Source organism: Sander vitreus, chromosome 14 (genome assembly GCF_031162955.1).
Source record: "Sander vitreus isolate 19-12246 chromosome 14, sanVit1, whole genome shotgun sequence".
NCBI lineage: Eukaryota > Metazoa > Chordata > Actinopteri > Perciformes > Percidae > Sander > Sander vitreus.
In genome coordinates this window covers 18,896,773-18,919,300 of record NC_135868.1, presented here as the reverse complement: position 1 = coordinate 18,919,300, position 22,528 = coordinate 18,896,773, and the positions used below count along the sequence as shown (strand labels likewise).

The window sequence follows — 22,528 nt, the reverse complement described above, 5'->3', positions numbered from 1 at the left end:
TCATATCAGGAAAAGCACAGTTGTAATTAATAACATTACTAATGCCAATTTCAAGGTCCTGTTTTTGTGCATGTTACCATCGTTCATATTGAGAGTTGTGCTATTCCTGCAGAGCTTGATGACGTGACGCTAGTTGGTGTAGCTGGTGAGCTAGCCGATACGCTAGACAGCTACCACAAGTTAGTCAAAATAGAGATTCTTATTACTTTATCTGCACTGTGCTGTTTACTCCCCCTGACATTTTGTCCTCGGGAGTGTATCATTTAATTCAATAAATAGTGTTAGCAGAGAGGGAAGACACTCTCGAAGCTAACAAGCTTCGTTAACGTGTTTGCTAAAAGTAACAATATGTTTACACAGTTTATTCTAAAGATGTATTTATACCATGGACTCGTCGTCTCATAACTGTCTGCGAACCATCCCTCTTTTGTGGAACAGTTTATACTGTGACAAAGGAGGGTTAAATAAAAGTGGATGGTGCAATAGAGCTAATAAGATAGCTTCCTTTATTTTGGGCTCTACATTCCCTCAAAAGTTGGCACTGTCAACACGGCTTGCTATTGGTGAATGCTGTGGATTTATGTGTAAAGATTTACTTTACACCCACAAGCAAATCCACTGATTGCGTCAATTCCATTGAAATTAATTGATTCCTCCATGACATATCGCATTTCAAATCTGGTTTGACCATGCCTAAAGACATATCAAATTGTTTCCCATTAAAACGCTTTATTGAGACACTTTTAAACTCACAGGTGGTACTATAAGTTTTCAGACTCTTTGCGCTGTTGGATAACTGGACACAATGTCAATATAGACCTATGGAGTATTTTAAAATACAAACACTAAAAGAAAGAAAAATAGGAAACTTATCCGTTAGAATATCTTCCCTCTCTTATTAATGCAAGTCTCTGTGTGTGTGTGTGTGTGTGTGTGTGTGTGTGTGTGTGTGTGTGTGTGTGTGTGTGTGTGTGTGTCCTCTGGGTGTCATTGAGCTCTGGTATAAATCAGCTGGGTGTGTGAGCGTCAGGCTGCAGTAAATTAGCCAGGTTTTAATTGTGTCTGTAATAGATGACTATAATTAGTCAAGGCTCTTCCTCAGCCTCTACTGCCCTGACATAATCTTCTTCTAACCAAACTACGCATCCCTTCGTCTCTGCATCCTTCATCTCTCTGTAGCCTGGAGGGACAGGAGGGATCTTCTCCTCCTCCTCCTCGAATCCCCCTTGCTGACAGCTTCTCAGAGAAACCCACCAGAAAAAGGCCCTCTTCTTTTGTTTCTCTGAAGTCTTCTCTTCTTCCTTACGCACGTCTCATCAGGAAATCCTGTTCCCTGAAAGAAAATGGCAAGCAGGGTCAGTCACTTTTTAACTTGTTGTAGTTAAGATCAGAGCAAGTTTAAAAATAAGTGGTGAAGTGACCAGAGATGGTAAAAGTACTCACTTCCCATACTCAAGTAGAAGTACAGATACTTGTGTTAAAAAAATACTCTGGTAAAAGTAGAAGTACTGATTTAACTTCTTTACTCAAGTAAAAGTAACAAAGTACAGGTTTGGAAATTTACTTACTTAAGTATAAAAGTAAAAGTAGCCTTGCGAATGACAACCATTTTTATGCAAAGCTACCTGGACCACACAAATGTTATTAGAGTGCAAGCTGAGAAACTTCAGTGGACATGGAAAAAAGGCTCTTTATATGCCATTGCCTACATTTTAAATGGATGTCTGCCACTAGGCCTAATACATCACATATATGATTATTGTGACAGAGACTGGGACTCCAGGTTAATAACATTCTGACTGAGTAGCAAGATATGAATTTAATTGTGATTCTGTGAGAATTCAAACATGAGTCCTCTAACTTACGTCTGAGAGGTTTGAGACATTAACGTTAACATTAGCCCAAAATAAAGTTGATATGAGACACGACCAAGTAACGTTAACATTTACTTGTGGCGTAACGGCCTTGAGTAACGTTAACGTTAACTACAGCACTGTTACACTAAATCAAGTTACTGAATTTGTTTTTAATATAAAGCTATACATGCAGATTTTGTATCAGCTAGTATTAGATTGTTTTCAAATAAACTGAACACTCACTAACCTTAACGTTACTTGGGTTACTTAACTAAATGCTAGGAAACCAAGGCATAGTCATTGCTAGCAGGAAAACAAATGTAACTGACCATTAACGTAAACTTAATGACGCTCAGCGTAAATCTCCTAAACTGATCAGCTGTTTCTAGGCATTCACTTTTCAGTTAAACCAATCAGAATCGGCCATGTATTTCACAAGCCAATCACAGCATGACATCCCTGCTTTAAATCTGTTCTCTCCTCTGCGGTTGTCAGTTGTCATTGTAGGCAAACAGTGCATCCCTCCTCCTCCCCTTCCACCTCCAGTCATCTTCACCCACGGTACCCTGGGTCTTCGTCCAGCTGACCGCTCCCATCAACGCCTTCGGTCTTCGTGCTCTTTCACCTCCACCACCAGTGTCTAGACTCCATCGGGGGATATGTCTGGGTTTCTCTACCCCTTTAAAACATATTTGATACGATGGACTCTAATCTCCAAAGACTTTTTACATTTCATATTTTGCATATGTAGCTTACAAATAAATCTTTGCATATCTGCAACGAAATCTCTCCTGATTGAAATCAAGTTACTGAAACAAACAACAAATAGCTTTTGATAACAACAAAAAGATGCATTTACCTCTATGTGTTTTTCAAATTCGATGGTGAATTCTTGAAAGCCAGCAGATCGTGGTGTTTCGGTTGGCATAATTTGCAGCACATTATAACAACGTATATTCCCATCCAATTAGATTGAATTCGGTATTGATGACGCGAAAAATAATAACAGTAACTCCACAGAAATTATTTGAAACTAAAGTAACGAGCCAATTTTGTAAAATGTAAGGAGTAGAAAGTACCGATATTCATGTTTAAAATGCAAGGAGTAAAAGTAAAAAGTCGGCACAAAAATAAATAGTAAAGTAAAGTGAAAATATCTGAAAAATCTACTTGAGTACAATAACGAAGTATTTGTACTTTGTTACTTCCCATCTCTGGAAGTATTTTCTGAGAGTACGATCCTTGTAGAGTTATTATGAAGATAATTAAAACAATTATCTGCAATTAAATAACTTAGTTATCCCAAAGCTGTACTTGCTCTGCTCTCACACTACAACCTCTGCAATCCAAACCTAATTTCTACATCTTTATGAGCAGGAAAGTAACACATGCTCAGAGTCACGCCTTTATTGGCCAGAAGTAAAGCTGGCTCCTATATATATTGGCTAAGATGCCTCAAAATTTGCCTGGTTAGCACAGATCCTGGAGGTAAACGGCTCCATCTAGCCTACTGCTCCCAATAAGTGACAAAATAACGCCAACATGATCCTATTTACGTGTTGTGATTTGTATAGTCACAGCATGTACAAATAACAAGGTCATATGAGACACAGCCATCTTCTAACCGTATACAAACTGGGAACTATATTCTCAGAAAGGCGAAGCACTGCTACTTCTGCTACTTAGGCGGAGTGATTTGCTAGCAGCACCTGAAGCCCTGTGGTGAGGAGCAGAGCGTTCACCTGGAGTTCACTCAGAGTTGGAGTAATAGAGTCAACAATTACTAGATAGTAAAAGCATAGTGACCTTGTTATTTGTACACCCTGTGACTATACAAATCACAACACGTAAACAGGAACATGTTGGCGTTATTTTATCACTTATTGGGAGCAGTAGGCTAGATGGAGCTACCGCCAGGATCTGTGCTAGGCTAAGCTAGCGCTGGGGGCGTCAGTCAGAGTTACAACATGCACGGAGATGAGAAGGGTATGGACTTATTTAACTCTGGGGGTTACGGTGAATAAGCTAAAGTCCCAATAAGTCAGAATGTTCCTTTAAAGAATCTTAAGAGGTCAGTAACCTAAATGTTATGTCAACAAAATGCTTGTCCGATGCTTACCAAATGATCTGTCTAAAACCAACGATCCAACGACGACTGGCCAGGTGTGTGGAGGTGAGAAAATTCCAAGTTCTCTGTTTTAAATCTTCATACAACTACATCAGTCACTTTTGCACAATCCATACCACCAAAACAGCCAATCCAAGCCACCAAAACTGCTTCAATGCTCCCTCGTATAGATTCCATATATATCTGGAATTCTACTAGAAGGACAAACAGCATTCTTCCAAAACATATTCCCAAATCTGGTGTTTTGGTGTTCTCCCACAGGTGTTCAGTTGGGTTGAGATCTAATGATAGTAAAAGTTTGATTCATATTGTTGTCATACTCATCAAACCTTGCAGTGACCCCTCGTGACCTGTATGTCAGCATATACGTTAGTCATCTGTCTCCACTTTGAAAATCCCCGTACATATATTTCAACAGCTTCCTGGTGTCTCTCTGCGCTGTTGTTTGCATCATATGCTCATTATGTGTTAAGTCAGAATCCATGTAAAGACCTTTGTGACCAACCATCCCCTCTCACAGCTGATGTAAAATAAACTTAAATTGACCTACTTAAAGTGGCCATATTATGCTCATTTTCAGGTTCATAATTGTAATTTGAGATTGTATCAGAATAGGTTTACATGGTTTAATTTTCAAAAAACACCATATTTTTGTTGTACTGCCCATTGCTGCAGCTCCTCTTTTCACCCTGTGTCAGGTCTCTGTTTTAGCTACAGAGTGAGACCTCTCAACTTCTAGATTAGTAGATTAGGGTGAATTTGTGTGTGTTGTAGCAGTGTTTTGCCATTGAGAACGAGCTAGCATGCTAACGGTTAGCACCCTAGGCCCCTCGTCTCGGCTAGTTACGTAGAAAGTCGTGCAGCCAGAGACTGAAGTGCAGGACTCATTCAGAAATCCGTATCTCACTCAAAACAGCACCAGAGACACAAAATAACACCCCAAATCCCAGAAAAAGTGATTTTTTTCATAATATGGGCACTTTAACAACCTTAATATCAAAAACTGTTGTTTTCATGTTGTGCAGCTGAACACACTTACCTATGAACACACAGGCCTGCTGCAGAAATCCCAGCCGCTGCTTGATAATCTGTAATGCACCTAATCACCAACCTGTGTATGTGACAGAGGGGTCGGACCAATGGGATTTGACATTGCTGACGGCCTGCACTTGATAAGGCAGGACAAAACTGAAAAATGTTGCTGCAAGGGGATCCATGCGCTGATTAGGCTTGTGTTCGATTCCTCCGAGTGCCAATTCATCAGTGTCCACTAGCACCCGTTTACCGGGTTCTCGGGTGTCAGTGTGGTCACATCGCTGCCAGGACCTCGCCAATCTCTGTCGCACAGAATCAGCGTCCGGGAAGGAGCTCACCCCTGCCCCATTCAAACACACACACACACACACATACACAGCAGTGCCATGCCCCTTATCACCGCAACAAACATGATAAACTGCATACACTAACCCTGCCTGTACAAATACAGACCACACACAACTTCAGCTGAAACTGACCACACACACACACACACACACACACATTAGTCCATTCTGAGATGTGACCCCCCCTGAAGTGCCTTGGTCACCAATCAGGACCACTTTGTCAAGGCACAGGTAACCGTGACGACTCTAATCCCTCGGCAATCGGCTGGTCATTCATCACCGCCGAGGGAAGGAGAACGAGAGGAGCCATAGAGAGAGAGAGAGAGAGAGAGAGAGAGAGAGAGAGAGAGAGAGAGAGAGAGAGAGAGGGAGGGAGGGAGAAAAAAGGGGGGCGGGTGTCACAGACAGGGGCAACGGTGCAGACAAATGGCCCCAAAAATTCAGTATTAATCAGCAACTGATTTGCTGCCCCTTTAAAGCCAATACCACTTAACGACTAGAGAGAGGGAGGGAGGGAAGGGATGGAGGGAAGATTAGTGTGAGCAGGAAAATAGAGACAAAACAAGAGAAGAAAAAAAGATGAATAAGCAAAGAAATAAAGGAGAGAAAGACTGAAAGAGAAATATAAGAAAGGAAGGCACCTTATTGGAGTCTACTGTTGCATGCGGTTGCATTGCAGGTGTTCAGTTTGTGACATAGTAAAATGCTGCGTAAGGTGCTCCCCTCACCACACATACGCACACAAACACACGCACGCTTGCATACACACACCAGTAGCCCCTCTGTTGATTTGTCACTGGAGTTGATCAATAGCTGTGATGGAAACAGAATCAGCTCAGATGGATTAAATGTCCCAGTGGCTCTGACGTTATTTTCCCATTAAGAGAAGGCTAATCATTACACACAAACATGCACACACACACACACACACACACACACACACACACACACACTGAAGCACATACATATGCATAAATCCCTGCACTGCATGGATGGAGTTAAATATCAATTTAAGCGCAGTTAGCGACATAAACAGGACTTTATACACATAGTGGCACGTCTATAAACAAACACATACACATAAAACCACACACATTGGATGTTAAAGAAGCTGTGATTAAAGTGCTAACAGTGTCACTGTATTGATCCAAGCTTGTTCCCTTCAACAACACACACTTTTGTATAAAACAAAAAAGGCTAGGCTACCTATGTTAATCCTGTAAGAAACAGAGTAGACAGGAATTTCATGAGATTATTGCCCATGCAATGGGCCTAGGTTTTGAAATCTAGGATTTCCACCCCATTGTGTTGAGACAAAGGGCAAACATTGAAGGAAATAATAGCATAAACCTCCAAAACAGCTTGTTGGCATACATGGATTCTGCAAGTTCTGGGGTGCTCTACTGGAGGGAGGAACAACAAAAAGATATTCCTCGTTTGGTGTTGGAGAGCACTGTCACACGTCACTCCCTTCGATGTTCATTGGGTTAACATGTGGTGACTGGAAAAGCCATACTGAAGTATATGATTTATTGAACTTACATACTTACTAAACCAAGTGACCCCTCATTATGGAAGTTGTATAAAAGCAAACTTTTTTTTTGTTTTTTGTTTTTTGTCACCCATCAAACGTCTGGGGATATAAAACCAAAACTATTTGCAAGAAAATGGGGGGGCTTGACATATGTTGTGAGCCAATGCTTTAAAAGATAAAGCTATTGTTCTTTATGTTTCAGATTATCAACAAATCTCATGAAACAATTAAAAACACCAGTGTGTTTGTCCGTCTCTCAATACTTCCCTACCCTGTCTGTGGCACTCAGCCCTGAGCCATTCATTTCTACTGAAGATGTAAATCTTTCAAATTGGGTCCCAAGCATATAGTTTCATTTTAAAATAAAGTTAAATAACTTCCTTAAAGAGCTGGGCACTGTAGTTGTTAGTAAACTCTTCTCAAACAGGAGTAATTGTGCATTTGTTAGGAATTATTTTCAGCCATGGATTAATACACACGTGAGTATCACAACATTAGATTATTATTGTTATTAATATTCTTATTGTTATTACTTTGTTTACACAGGAAATACTTGCTATAGGATGAATACATTGTCCTACCTGGACACATTCAAATCACTTATCAAAACCTGCCTCTTTGGATTAGCCTTTACCTTTACATAATATTACATTTCACCTTCAGTTATTTATAGTCACTTGCTTTTAATACGGTTGTTTTTCATGTGCTGGTTGTATTGCTTCACTTGTTTGTAATGTGCTTTATGTACTGGTTTTATTGTAATTTGTCTTTGAGTACTTTGAAAAGCATTATATATAAAAAAAAATTATTATTATTATTATTGTCGGTTTCGGTATTTTTATGGGAGAAAATTATAGAATGTCACCAACATTATCCTTTCAGAATAACAATACCACATCAGTGACAGCAATCAAGTTAACCCTACAAAACCCTGCCAACAAAAGGTATGAGTGAAGTGTAAGGTAAATATTATATATGACCAAGGACGCTGAGGTGAGGTGATACATTAACATGTGATGCAGAAAACAACATGAGGCAGGAGTGCAGAGAGAGAAGAGAATGATAGCTCTGCAGGGAGGAAGCTTGAGACCATCTGCTGTTGGCTACCTGCTGTTCCCCCTCTCTCTCTCCGCTCATCTTCCCTCTCTTCTTTCTCCCCATTTCCCCTGCAGTCTATGAAGTTACTCAGTCAGTTAGTGTCAGAGGGCCGACATATACACAACAGGGACTCTACACACATACAGTACAAAGCATTCAGTTAATTGGTGGCTTTATATTGTATAGCTATACTCTCTATTCGCTGCTATGCTCGTTGTTACGGTTACTTCAGGCCTCCTTTTTCCTCTGTCCCTCTGTCACTATACAAACATGCATACTCAACACACACACACACACACACACACACACACACACACACACACACACATACAGACACACACACATATATACAGACACACAACAAACACACACACACACACACACACTGTGAGAGAGTCTCTCTAATGGATTCTGAAGATTCCAATTTCCCCTCTGCCACCAAAGACAGAAAACCCTTTGAGCTCAATTACCCCGCCTTACACACACCAGACGAGACCACATGCACACACACACACATGGACGCATCTTCACTTGTAATCATAGACACACACACACATCCATGCACACCTTAAGCCGCTGTGACATGCCAAGAATCACACAATCAGAGTCACGCAAGTAAACTGAGAGGAGTATTAGTCCAAGGTAGATTTTATGTGATAGGAGATAACAGGATGAGGGAGGGGAGAAAATTGGGGGGGGCTGCTGGGAGGTGAGGTGTGGGGGAGAGGTCAAGATACACAAAAAGTGAAGATGGTAGGATAGAAGATGGCAAGATGGGAGGATGGGTTTAAGTGAAATATATGGTGAGAGAAAGATGGAGCCAGCAGAACTGCAGAGGCAAAGAAAGATGTAAAGGAGATATAAGAGCAGACTAGAGAGGAGGTGCAGGCCTATGGCTTTTACAGAACCCACTCTTCCAGAAACCTTATTAAATTCTACAATTAGCTGAACGTCTCAGGCTATAAATAGGCTCACTTTTCCCATTCCGTGATGTCAGTCAGCGGGCCAGGCTTCGGCTGTGGGGGAAACAAAACAATTTAAATTATAGCGAGGCTCTCTCTTTGTCTGGCCACCCTTTTAACGGGATAATTACTAGTCTATTCATTCGCACTCGGCCAGGGCGATATATCACCTCACTGCGCAGCGGCCCCGCTTTCTGTGATAAACGTCCTTTACTGGGGATGTGGGGAAGGAGGGAGGGGAGGCTGAGGGTTAACTTAACGTGTGCCCGTTGATATCAGCTCACTGTCTGCTGCTGGCTTTCACCAAAAGCCTCGTCCGCTAGATTGAATAGCCTCCTGCCAGAATCTGGAGAGCACCAGGAGTGCTGCACCTTGGTTTCCAGAGTGACACTGACACCCTCCCATGGGGCCCGGCGATGAGGAAATGAGCGAGAAAGGGAATGAAAGGGAAAGAGAGGGAGCGAAAGGCATCTATTATTCAGCACGGCCCCGACCCCTGCATACGCACGCCATTAAAAATAGGAAATCCATAGCGGAGACAAATGGCTTCTAAATGAAGCGCTACAGGAGGAGAGCGGAGATAGGGACCCCTGTCACATGCGCTTTAATTGTCTCCCGGGGCGATAAGGGGATTTATCAAATTCATCGTGCCAGTAAGGGCTGTTAGGCCTCTGACGACGAGCTGTTGGAGAAACAGCGCAGCACGTGTTTGTTTGTTCGAAGATACGAGCCATGAGACGGGATGGCCAAGCAATTAGAGCAGTCATAAATTGTGCTAGGCTAAAACAACTCCGGAGACAACTGACTCTTAAGCCCCTGACACACCAACCCGATAATCGGCCGTCGGACAGTCTGGCGAGGTCAGTGACTCGAGTCGGTTCGGTGTGGGGCCATCGGCCTTTATTTTGGCCGACTCGGCTTGCTGGGTTGGAGGGCGGGCAGTCGGACTCATTCCACCAATCTGATTGGTGGAGTGCTAACCCGGAAATAACGAGCGGGATGAGTGATGGACGCCTCTCGAAATCTGACAAAAATCTTTTAAACTGACCTTTGTCGATCTGAAATGAAGACAGATTCAGCAACTGTATGGCCTATTTCTCACTTAAAATGTTTTCAGAAACACGTTTCAGTGAACTATTTTCATAAAATAAGAGATCGTATTTCGAACAAGCCGCCATTACTATCAACTGGAGAAACCAGACCCACGCGACGCGTTATCATTTCCGGTTTTCATTTTTTGTATTACGTCTCGCGCACCCGCAGAATGTACGTTCAAGGCGGCGTCGCTTCGGTGTGTTCCGAGGCACTTTTTGGACCTCGGGGAGCAGAGTGATCAGTCCGTCAGGGGCTTTAAGGTTAAATAACAAACAATGCATGGGCTGTTTCTTTTTAACTAAAAACACAAAGGAATTGCTCAAACTTTCTAAGAAAACAACATACAGTGATTGACACACATTTACTCAGCAGGTATACTGACTACTTGGTCCTTAACTGCTGGTGACGTCATGAAACTAATCAGTACCTACATCCCCATAAAGCGTGTTATCGTCTTCACCAGCAGCAAAAATATTGCCTTGTCACCAGCCAAGAAGCCTTCAATATAAGCTCTAATGTTAGGAGACCTATTTGACCTTTCTGAGATCAGGAGTGTTCCTCCCACAGAGGCCAGAGGGGGAGGGACTGAGAGAGATGCTTTTTTTTTTATTTGCCTCTGCTGTAAGGGTGGCCCAATGGGGTTTTGAGCAAAAGTGAAGGGCAAGATAGAACTCCAAAAGATAGAGAGTGTCCCAGAATTATGGAGTGGTATTTGAGGGCTGTTTTTAGTAGTAATCAATATGCTCACATATGCACACAGTAACAGCTAAATGATGATTTTTAGTTACTTGATGGATTTATTTGGCTGCAGATGCCTATGCTTTAGCCCCAACCAGAGCTGGTGATATTCAATATTTTTTGAATTGTCAACCAATCCTCCATTGTTGCCAAAAAAACTATTAAAAACACATCAGTGAGTCAAACTGTTTTACTTGGTGATATGTCCCTTTATCATGATGAACATATGGGCACTGTAGTTTAAGTTAGTCTGGCTCAACGGATTAACCTGCTCGGTTAACCTGACATCCGTTGCATGAGAGATGTCCCTAATGTTTTCTAAGAACTGTACAGTGCCCAGGTGTTTTAGGAAATTATAAATTATAAATTACTGAGCCTTTTTTAAATAAGAAACTAAATGTTTGTGGCCTAGTTTTCAAAGACTTAACATAATGGGGCTGAGTGCCACAGATGGGGGCGGGAAGTTTTAAAGTATTGAAAGATTTGTTGAAACACATTTGGTTACAATATTAAAAAAAACATAGATTAATGCCAGTCTTGTTCTTGAAAATGAAGGTTTATATTGCAAAACTTTATTTCCAGGAAAAATAAGTCAGCCTCATGAAATGTATCGATCAATTTTTCAAAACCACATATAATATTCTAAGCAACCCGAGTATGTTCTAAGCAAAGCCATTAAGATAACTCTAATATACCCACACTTGCTTTATTTTCATGTAATAAAGCACTTTGTCAGTTTATGTCAGTTCAGTTGTTTGTGAAATGCAGACACACAAGCCCATATATTCAATGTTGTGCTAATCTAAACCAACATTTTTTCGACAAATTCCTGCTGCCACGCTTGTCTCCAATTTCCGTTTACATTTAGTAAAGTTTTGGGATAAACACCAGTTTTCTCGATACTGAGATTCTAATTTGGTGTCATGCTGTTTCAAAACACACACAGCATGCATGGTTCGGTCGTTGAGACATTATAAATGACCCCATTAAAATTAATGACAAAAGTAATTACAATGTAATTAGAAAATGAGCACTTTTTATGATTGTTACAATTAAACCCAACTGATGTTACAACTGACCCTAGTTGCAGGGTAGATTATGCCAATATACCCCTATGCTTTTGATAGCAGTGCATGTCTCTGTTAAGATTACACAGGATGCTTTGAATCAGACAGATATGAGTGTTCAGTATCACATTTTAAGTCTCTGGGCGAAATAACCACAGATTGAATTTGGGACGCAATTCCTTCTGGAAAATACTTTTGTGACAGTTATGGTCGAGAGTAGAGACAAAAAGAGAGATAGGACAGAAAAATGTATCGACAGAGACCAAAAGTTATTTAAGTAGAAATTTAGATGAAAGCAGAAAAAATGTGTGTTTAGCTTTGTATCCCAGGAAGAGTATATATATGTGTGTCTGTGTGTTCTGTCTCTTGTGATGGATGAATGACAGTCGGCATGGCAGCTCATCTCCTCTCAGGCGGCTGGGTGACAGAGAGAGATGTTACAGCGCAGAGACAGCACAACCGCCACACTGGTGGGCAGGTGTCAGACACACACACACACACACACACACACACACATATCCAGAGCATGAGGCTGAATGCAACATCAAGATCCCCGTCTTTCCTTCCTGGCTTTCCCCAGCCTCCCATTTCACAACCCCCACACCTCTGTCTACCCATCTCCTGCACCTGCCTCCACCCCTCCATGTTCCTGTATGTGAGTTGTCTCTTTGTGGGCAAGGGCCTCCTCATCGTCCTCACAGCCTCAGACCTGTCAAATGCTCACCCCTCTCCCAATACCTCCCATCCCAATCAATGAAGATTACACACACCTGAGGGAAGGTGTAAGGCAAGCAGGAGGAGGAGTGTCCCATCGCCTGAGGGCGGGGGGGGGGAATAGGAATGGGGGGGGAGGTGATTTAGGCTGTCAGGGCGCCAGTTTGGTGGAGAGATGGGGCTTCTCTTCCTGAGTCAGACAGGGCCAATAACTCATTAGAGAGAGAGAGAGATGTAGGGGTGAAGATATGGCAGAGAGGAAGCGAGGAGGAGAGGGAGATGAGGGGAGAGCTCCACGACACAAAAGCAGAGAGATTTTTTGTTTCCTTTCTCTCCTTTTGCCTTTCTCAAACCCTTCCTTCAGTCTCTCCTCTTTTCTTCTGACCCTATCCTCCTCATCTCTCCTTTTTTATTACCCCCCACACACACCCCTTCCCTTCTTTCCCTCGGCAACTCCCTGCTAACCCCTCTCCTCCTCCCTTCCCCCTCCTCCTCTCCTTCCATCTGTCTTTCTTGCTGCAGTGCCCATGCTGCCAGGCAGTATAAATCACATCTCTGGGCTTGGCTGCAATGGGCCTGAAAATAAAAAGGCATAAAAGTGTCGGGATGAGCTACGGGCTGGGGGGGAGAATTCCTTTATGATGGGTCTAAATCCTCCTCTCGCCCCCGTCCTCCCCGACACACACACACACACACACACACACACACACACACACACACACACACACACACACACAGATTGCTTGTAGATGCATACACATGCACAGCATACGCCTCTACTCTGAAATTATCCCCCCAAACAGCAGCAGTTTGGGTCTCTCTCTTTCTCTCTCTCTCTGTTTCTCTCTCTCTCTGTTAGAGACACCTGTGCAACCCTCCAAACACATCATATAATGCTCTTTGTTGGCTGTGATCAGAATTGAGACGTCCTCTTCCCCGTGCTCTGTCTTTAAAGGGACAGTTCAACTAAAATTCCAGTCCATCTTGACAAAAGCCTCTCACTGTCTCACATTACTCTTAATGTTTGCACTGACCCTGGAAACAACCTGCTCTTCGTTTTTGAAAGAGCAGAAAGAGATAACGGATGGTAGAAATGCCATCTACAAATTGGTACCTTCGATTTAAATGTGCAAAGGCAGGTTGAAAGAGCAGTAACGTTTCTTGCAGCCGTTGAAGTATTTCAGTTCTCTTTATGACTGATGTAAAGGAATGAGGTTCTGAGTTTTATATAAAAATGAAACATTTAATATGAAGAATAAATGTACACCAGCCCTTGTAAAATGACGCAGAAGTCCCAGGTGATAAAAGGATAATACTTCTGCAGACAGGGACTTTCACATTTTTGGGGCATCAAATGATACATTTTGTTCACAAAAGTGATATACAGGGAGCTCCTCTTAGTATTAATGAGGGGTGGATGTGAGAGTAAATATGCACCAAGTACCTGATGTATTCCTTCTTTACTGTCTAAGATGGATTTTAAAAAGGTTTTCACCCTGGATTATAGCACAAAGGAGAGTCATTTCGCTGTGTATAATGGTAATTGTGGACAATTTATGATCTCTCTAGTCTCCATTTATGTATCGTTCTGAGTAAATAAACCAATAAAAAATGATTGAGCTGGCCTATAACATGGAAATGAACCTTCTGGCAGAGATGCATTGTAAAGGTTGTCTAAATGATTACGGGAATGAAGATGGAGGTGAGTGAAAGCATGGTGAATGGGCAACTCCATCACCTGCTAAAATCAACCTTATAGCTCAGAGTTCTCCTTTAATCTACGTCCCGATGTGCACTTTGTCAATTCTATTAGATCATGCTGTGTGTGGTATGAACATAGACGCGCACACACACATAGAGTGATGATGATAATGGTGAGCACCTCCCTAGGTGAAGCCGATTCAGTCACAGTAGGAGCCATCTCAGACCTAATTATGCTTGGTCTGGCGTTTTACCTGTATTGATCAAAACGCTGAAACAAACGAGAAATGCTTATCAAGCTGGAAAAGAAGAGCCCTCAGGAGTTAGTGTGTGTGTGTGTGTGTGTGTGTGTGTGTGTGTGTGTGTGTGTGTGTGTGTGTGTGTGTGTGTGTGTGTGTGCGCGTGTGCATGTGTGTGTGTGTGTGTGTGTGTGTGCTCCACAGGAGTGAGTGAGAGTGATGGCATAGGTCTAAGAGGTGGTGAGATATTGGTGCTTATAAAAAATTGCAATTCTGAGCTTATGAGTTATTAATTACTGCCTCTCCTCCTTCACCCCTTTTTACCAGCAACAACAAACAACAAACACACACACACACACACACACATCCAGGATCATGCACACACTCGCACACACAAATGAGCTCGTCCATAGCAGCACTAAGTGTACAATACCCTGCTCTGATGAGCAAGCTCCCGTCGACCTTGGAACTCTCTGGAAAGACAATGCAAGGGGAGCCATGCTGCGAAAGGGGGAGGAGGTGGAGGTGGTGGGAGTAGATAAGGTGGAGGGAAGGATGGAGAGAGGGAGACAATAGATGAGAGGAGGCAGGAAAGGAGAGAGAGAGAGAGAGAGAGAGAGAGAGAGAGAGAGAGAGAGAGAGAGAAAAAGAGAGTTAGTACTGGGCAGGAGGGCAGTGCTCCCTCCCTCCTCTCCATCTCGGCTCATCTTGAATGCAAATGTGGTCTCTATACGGTTCCTTTGTACCGCTTCTAACTGCTCCAGAGAGAAGCAATTACAACTGCTCCATTCACTCAGAGAGAGAAAGACACGCATGGATAGAGAAGGGTAATTAATAAAGAGATAGGAGGGATGAAGGAGGAGGAGAGGAGGTGAACACGTACCTGTGGAGGATCTTCAAGTAGGATTGGAGCGTGGTATTGATTGTATTGGCAGCTTTGTTATTGACACACATAGACATTGGCTCATAATTTCTGACCAACTACACTATGAGAGGTCAAAGGTGAGAGGTCATCAGCATTACATCAGTGTTATGTAGAGTGTGTGTAATACGGCATTACACTGTGGCTCTCAGTAAATATGCTACATCTATCTTCATCCCCACTCACTGCTTCAGAGACCTGGACCCCCGCAGAATATATTGAATCAAAAGACCTCCATCTAGATATGACATCACCATCCATTCCTCTCCATCTTTCTGCAGACAGATAGTTGCAGTGCCGGTGCCATATCCTATTGCAGTCACAGTGGCCGGGCAGCACTGCAAGGTATGGTGGAAGTTTTTATGGCAGTCATTTGGGCCGCTAATATGTCATCTCCATTAGCCGACTTTTAACACTCGCAGATAGATGGCCCTGTGACATTTATCTGCACACGTGTCGTATTTTAGCTGTTAAATGGCTGGCAATGTGTGTGCGAAATGAGTGTGTGTGTTTTAGGCGTGCGATTGTGGGGTAGGGAAAAGAAAGGGAGATGCATTGACTTTTAATGATACTCTATGCAACAGCACTTTAGAGGTAATAATCACAAATACAATGCAAGTTGTGACCTTTGACCCCTGCCTCGCCCTGCGCAAAAGAGAGAGTAGAGAGGAAGGGGAGCTGGCTGCCAGGTCAAGACCCAGGCCTCCTTCCTCAACAGTTAGACAGCTGAGGTACAGTGAGCCAGGGCTTGCAGCGCCAGCAAAGAGAAAAACTACAAAAGAGAAGAGCTAATTAACTTAGCATTCTACAGAGAGGTGATGAGGGTTGAGAGAGAAAAAAATAAAGAGAGAGTGAAGAGGAAGAGGGGTGGAAAGACACTATGGGTGCAAAAAATAGGCACAGGGTTAGGGTGATAGTTACACAGGATAATTGCTCTTATGGATTTTGCCATTGTTGGCTTCTGTAGGGTCAAGGAGGTGAAGCCATTCCCTGTGGTGGCTTCAGGTGAAAGTCTAAATGAGCTAATCATTTAGACTCATAAACTAATACTAATATTGACGGCCCCCACACATATTGAAAAGCATTAGAAAGGTTCTAACCATAAAACAGCTGTAAATATGATATACCATCTTGTCATTTAACTACAGCGGAACCTTTCCCCCCTGCTCATAAAAATACCATCCACTATGCTGCATCAAAAAACTGAGAATATGTTCTGCGTCATTTTATGTGTTCCCTACAGGAGCTCGGTCACCTGTCCGTAGGCACTGAAGTTGACTAATGTGACAGAAAATTAACAATTAAAAATATCACACGGGCCCAGAGCCACCGCAACATGGACCGTTCACAACTCAGTGGACACCCTAATTGCTTTGAAATACAATTGGGTTTGGGCTTTGTTTGGTGTTTTGGAGGTATGAAGCGCATCAATGCACACTGGAAATTGAGTTATAAATTACTGAGCTGAAATAGACATGTACCGTGAATACTCAATATCCAAATGCTACACGTTGTCCGCTACAAAAAAGGCAGATGCGTGCATGTACACACACACGCACACACACACACACACACACACACACAAAAACACAAGATGCCACCACTTGCTGTTGCATTTCATTTTGTCAGAAAATTGACTGGCTCTGAACCAAACAGTGCATGTGTGTGTCGTGCTGTATGGCTGTCATTGGAGTACTTTGATAAGGTCAACCTTAACAGCAAACAGAGGCTCCAACCACAAACCAGTGGGACTCCAAAAATGACAGTAGATGAGGAAAAGAAAAAAAAAAATTCATTCATCCACAGCTTTCCCACCAGTGTATACATGCGTGCGTGTGTGTCTGTGTTTGTGCTCACAGCTGTCAGTGTGTTTTCAGACACCACTGTGTGTATGTTTTTGTCTGGTTCTGTGTTTGCCATATGAATACAGCTCAGTGGCTGGTGTGTGAAGTCATTGACAGCTTCATTATGGCTTGTGCGCACAGGGAGACAGCACCATCCAGGGGAAGGAGAGGACAGAGGCAGGGGACAGGCCAGGTTTACTGTCGGACCAGCCCATGTCAGTCCAGCAGTTGGTGGAGGGAGGGGTGATGAGGACAGCTGCTGTCTCCTTTAATGAGCCGTCGCTTCTTTCATCAGCTTTCAATTTACAAGGCTGTCCTGCTCTCTTGCACTGCCCTCTCCCCATCCAATACACACACACACATTGAAGCTGTCTTGTTTCTTGCAGGTGATTCCCAAGAGTAGTCTGTAATAGTTAAATTATTTTGCAGTCTTCCTTTAATTAGACCATCTCACCTGGGACAGTAGTGACACAGGGATGAAATGTGACCAGCACTGGACCTCGTCATCAGTATCACAACACTGAAGACGCTTAAAATCGTCCATGCACATACTTGGTATATAGTATGGTACTGTACATTAACACCTACCTACAACAGAAAGATTCCACGTTGTAGAGAGCTGTGAAGGGCACTACAACTGGAAGAGATTTTAGCTAGATGCTGTGGTTTGTTACATACACCGTTACCAGTTCATTAGATGCACTTATCTAAAACTAATGCAGTCGAATACAACAGCCCTCTGCCTTCATAAAAGGTTGGAATGGTCAGTTCTTGTTGAAAGGTGAAGGTTTCGATTCAACTTTAGTCATTTTTACTTTACATTGAAGCTTAGATTTTTTTTAAAAGCCTTCAGTAAAACCTCTCGAACTGTTTTAACAAAAAGTAAACATAACCTTCATGAAGGATTTTTTACACACTGAAGGTTTATCGGTCCCATTTCCCTGTCCCAACAGGCACATTGACAATTTTGTACAATTACAATAACCACCATAAGAGTGTATACACAGACATACATTTATCATACCCAGTGCAGCTTAATATTGAACTACTGATAATTATTTTGGACTAAAAGGACAACTCAATTGCATACTATAATCTTGCACCAACAATGGTTGAAAAAGATTTACAAAAGAATCAGCACACAATTAACTATAGTGGAAATCAAGTCTGAGTCAACTTTACCAGTACTGTAGACTTACATCCTCCTACTGATTTACTCAGTAGTTTGAGGTCCTATGATGTCTACACTCCCTCTACTGGGCTGTAACAACAATGCATGACTGTTGCACTGAATTCATCACTTACATGTCAAGGCCCAGCAAAAGAAAATGACATGATCTTTCCCCCTTTAAACCAATATTTCATCCATTGTTAATTTATAAGACAATTTATTGCAGCCATTAACATGAAAGTATTCAAATATTTTTCTCTAAAAATCACAATTGTATCACATGTACAATTCATATCTCATCCCTTGCTAACCTCCGTACAGCTTCCGTGCAAATAAAAATATATACATAAAACATGATCTTTTTTACAAGACACACTGAATTAAATTACTATGGTTTTGCTTTAAGAGAAAACTAAAGCTCATTAAAACAAATGTCTAAGGGGACTAATGAAGTTAATAGAAAAGGTAAAACATGTTCTTTGGAAGGAAAGTTAAGATAGATAAGCAAGAGCTCCATGGAGTATCTCGAAGAAGGGGACGGGGCTTCATCGCACTGAAGTGTCCACACTTCCTCCCAAGCCTGACGAAGAACAGCTGCTGTGGGAGGAAAAGGGATGGAGGGGGTCAAATTCAGCATTACACACTCACAATTATTCTTTATAAAAACATGTAAACTGTTCTGTCCAAGCTGGTACCTTTCACAGTCAGAGTCAAAGGAGGCCTTGTCTTCTAGTCTGCTGATGCAACCGTGGCCGGAACACTGTATGGCTTCAGCCACTGTGTAGCTGGTCTTACCAGAAGCACACTTTGCCATCTTTGTGATGCTGAGGTCTGACTGCAGGAACAGATGGAGTCGACTGTCCGATAACAACAAAGGTATTTGAACAACACTAGAGAAGAAAGGATATTAATGGCACAATGTAAACCAGTGAACGTAGACATCTAAAAAGTAGTCAGCAGATTCTCCTTCTTTCTTTCTTTACAGCCTTGCTGCCATTGCTTTAGCTGTACAGCAACTCACCTTTCTAAAAACTCCTGGAAGCCCTTCATCCTCTGCAAGACTTGCTCTTTGTTCCCCGGACTGAAGAAGGGATTCCTGGGCGGCAAGTTGGGTAACTCCCTGGACAGAGAATAACTTAAGAAAATGCACTTTGAGAAAACGTATTGCATGCTCAATTAAAGTCAGATACAATGGACATCTGATTCATTGAACTAAGCAAGCACATGTCAAATGATATGAATCTGAAGTATAACTTGTTAACATACATGATCAGAGCATTCTGTTCCAGACAATCACGCAGCCAAACAAACTCACTGTAACGCCGCCTTACACTGGAAGTCTTCTTTCGAAAACACATGCTATTGGTCTTCAAAGAGAGACAGCAATTTAATACACTTTTTACATGAAGTGAAAATTACCCAAAAGACATTTTTTTTCCCCAAGTGGCGCTTACTTGTAAACAAATCTCGTAGTCGAGGTGTGTGTGCCAGAGGTAATCTTTAAGAAGCCTTGGATTGCGAACACAAATGCTGATAAACTCCTACAAAATCCAAAACCAGGGTTCCATTACATGACAGAGGGTTGTAAAGATGCATGAGTTTTAAATGAAAACACAACAAGATGTGTATAAGCATAAATATTTTCCACTGGGCCTCAATTTTGGGACATTATCAATATGTCTAACCAGTTGCAATTGCACAACTACAAAACAAACAGGAGGAGATTAGTGTGAAGAAGCATGCTTGACCACTTACAGTTTTTGACAGATTCTCTACCATACTGTCCATGGTGGGGACAAAAACCTGTGACCTGAGAGAGAAACAAATGGAGTGTTGCATTGAAAGTGATCTATTCCAACTTATTTTATTTAGCACAAACATACTATTGCGTTTGGTGACCCATTGAGTTTTATTACAGGCCGTTTCAGTTCAACTGTAAAAAAAAAAAAATGTAATACAGTAATAAATCTGGCAGACAAAGCCCATTGTTTTCAAATGCTAGATCTGTTATGTACAGTACAGGCCTGGCTGGTAATTAATACTTTAAGGACTCAAAAGTGCAAACATTTGGAGCTGATGAAGGATCAATGGGAACAAAGTGCAAGGTAGGAGGATTTAGTTTGAGGGAGATATCATGACCCTAAACAGGCATACACACACACAAACACCAAAACATACGCATTTCAACCATAAATGCCTTTTCTGGCACACATCAGGCTGAAATACAGGCTAGCTGATTGTGTTTTTACTGAAACAACTACTGCTAATATTATGAAAGTTTGCCAATAAGATGCAACATTTTGAAGCAAAGCAAAACAGCTGAATCACCATTTTCTTCTTAGATACTGTAAGTGACTGCATGGATGTTCAAACAAGACATGTCACAGTGTTCCCTTCTCTCACATGACAGACATATCTTAGAGGCTTCAGCAATGTGCTGGATCATCAGCCCCTTGACACCTTGAGTCCAAGCGGAGTGAATCAATACGTAGATTACAAACAATGATTCTGCGGCGACCTCCAAGAAAGACTCTGATCCAAACTCCACAACATGAAATCACATGCCATTATAGACTCTTCTAATCAGATATACCCTGTAATAAGATGTTCTGCATGTTCATGGCAATTTATTGTTCACGGTAACAGTGCTGCTGTAAAGTGATTCACCAAGTCATATAGCACACGTGTCAAACTCAAGGCCCGCGGGCCAAATCAGGACCCTCGCAGATTTTGATCCGGCCCGCGTATCAATTTAGGTTTACAATAAATTTCGGTCCGCCTAGTTGTGCGCCAAACCAAAAAAAGACGGGAAACCGTTTTTCAACCTGCAATTACTTGACACTCAAAGCTGAATTTGGCAGATTTGCCGACTTTAAGAATAAGTCAGAAATTCCCACACAACCAGTGAGTTTGCATATTCAGGCCTGTGAAATAGGATGTTATGAGTCGGCTTTGTGGTCGCCAGCTTTTAAAAATGTAACCATTGTTTTGCTTAATCCAATGATGACTAAGGAACTTTTTTTGCTGACTTTAGGGTTTTATGTGGAGCAAATTGTAAGTGAGAAGGCTATATGAGGCATGCAATAATAGTCAAAAGTATTTTACTTTTTAAAATAAAAGCACGTCAATAAACTATACCTGTCCTGCCCTTGATGTGATTCTCATTTTTTCAGTGTGGCCCTTAGTGAATTTAAGTTGACACCCCTGTATAGGCTTAAAAGAAGAAGAAAAAAAATAAAAATAAATCACTGCTGCCAAGTTCCACTCAATCTCGTCAGGATATGGGTGTAAGTTAAATCTCAGTGAAGCAACTTCCTACTTAATATGTTCACATTACTTTGGGCTGCAATTATGCACTACGTTAGTGCACTAAATCACTGATTTACGACCAAAAAAAGCAGGCTGTCATTTATGTCATTCGAACACTGATCATATGGATCATGTGGCAGGGCTGAAACAAGGCATTCACATCTGCAGAACCCAGGCAGGCTATCCTTAATACGAATTGAGGTAATCGCATTTTTTAATATACTTTCAACTGTAAAACAACGTAGAGCAAAGTAACCAATCAGCAACTACAATTCCACGTGAAATGTATTACAAATTCAATTAATGATGAGAACTACCGTACTAATTCCTGTAGACACATTGACAATAGATTAAGGTAGGCATACGGCTCCAAAGTTTTTACTCGCTGCCTTTGGGAGAAAACCAGCTTCTGCAAAAACAATACACGTCTGCAATAAAACCGCAAAACATTCTCATTTTGATTTCAATGTGATCCATATAGCCTACCTTTCCGGGTCTTCACTCCAGAGCAGTAACCAATTGTTTGTGAACAAACCAGTTCAGTGGTGTGGCTTAAGGGCTCAGCAGTGCAGTGGACTGCTGCTATTACAAAATGTTAACCACTGACTCGATGCTTGTGTTCAGTCTCTCACAGGCCCTATCGTTATAAAATATACAGGAAATAAAATGTCATCTGAGACAACGATATCTGTTTGAGTGACACATGGTGGCTGTGCGCTGAATGCCGACCTGTCCCTAATTCCTTCACTGGGTGGGATCAGTTTAACT

General features: G+C 42.0%; 1 protein-coding gene across 1 annotated transcript; it reads right to left on the bottom strand.

Annotated features, from left to right (window-relative positions):
- Positions 1-18,625: 18,625 nt before the first annotated feature.
- Positions 18,626-22,384, bottom strand: snx10a (sorting nexin 10a). Its single transcript, XM_078267752.1, has 7 exons — positions 22,247-22,384; positions 20,207-20,261; positions 19,906-19,992; positions 19,718-19,818; positions 19,473-19,571; positions 19,147-19,341; positions 18,626-19,048 (listed from the first exon to the last, which is right to left on the bottom strand). Exons 2-7 carry the CDS (start codon positions 20,237-20,239, stop codon positions 18,997-18,999), a joined length of 567 nt encoding a protein of 188 aa, XP_078123878.1. The 5' UTR covers positions 20,240-20,261; positions 22,247-22,384; the 3' UTR covers positions 18,626-18,996.
- Between the last annotated feature and the right edge of the window lie 144 nt (positions 22,385-22,528).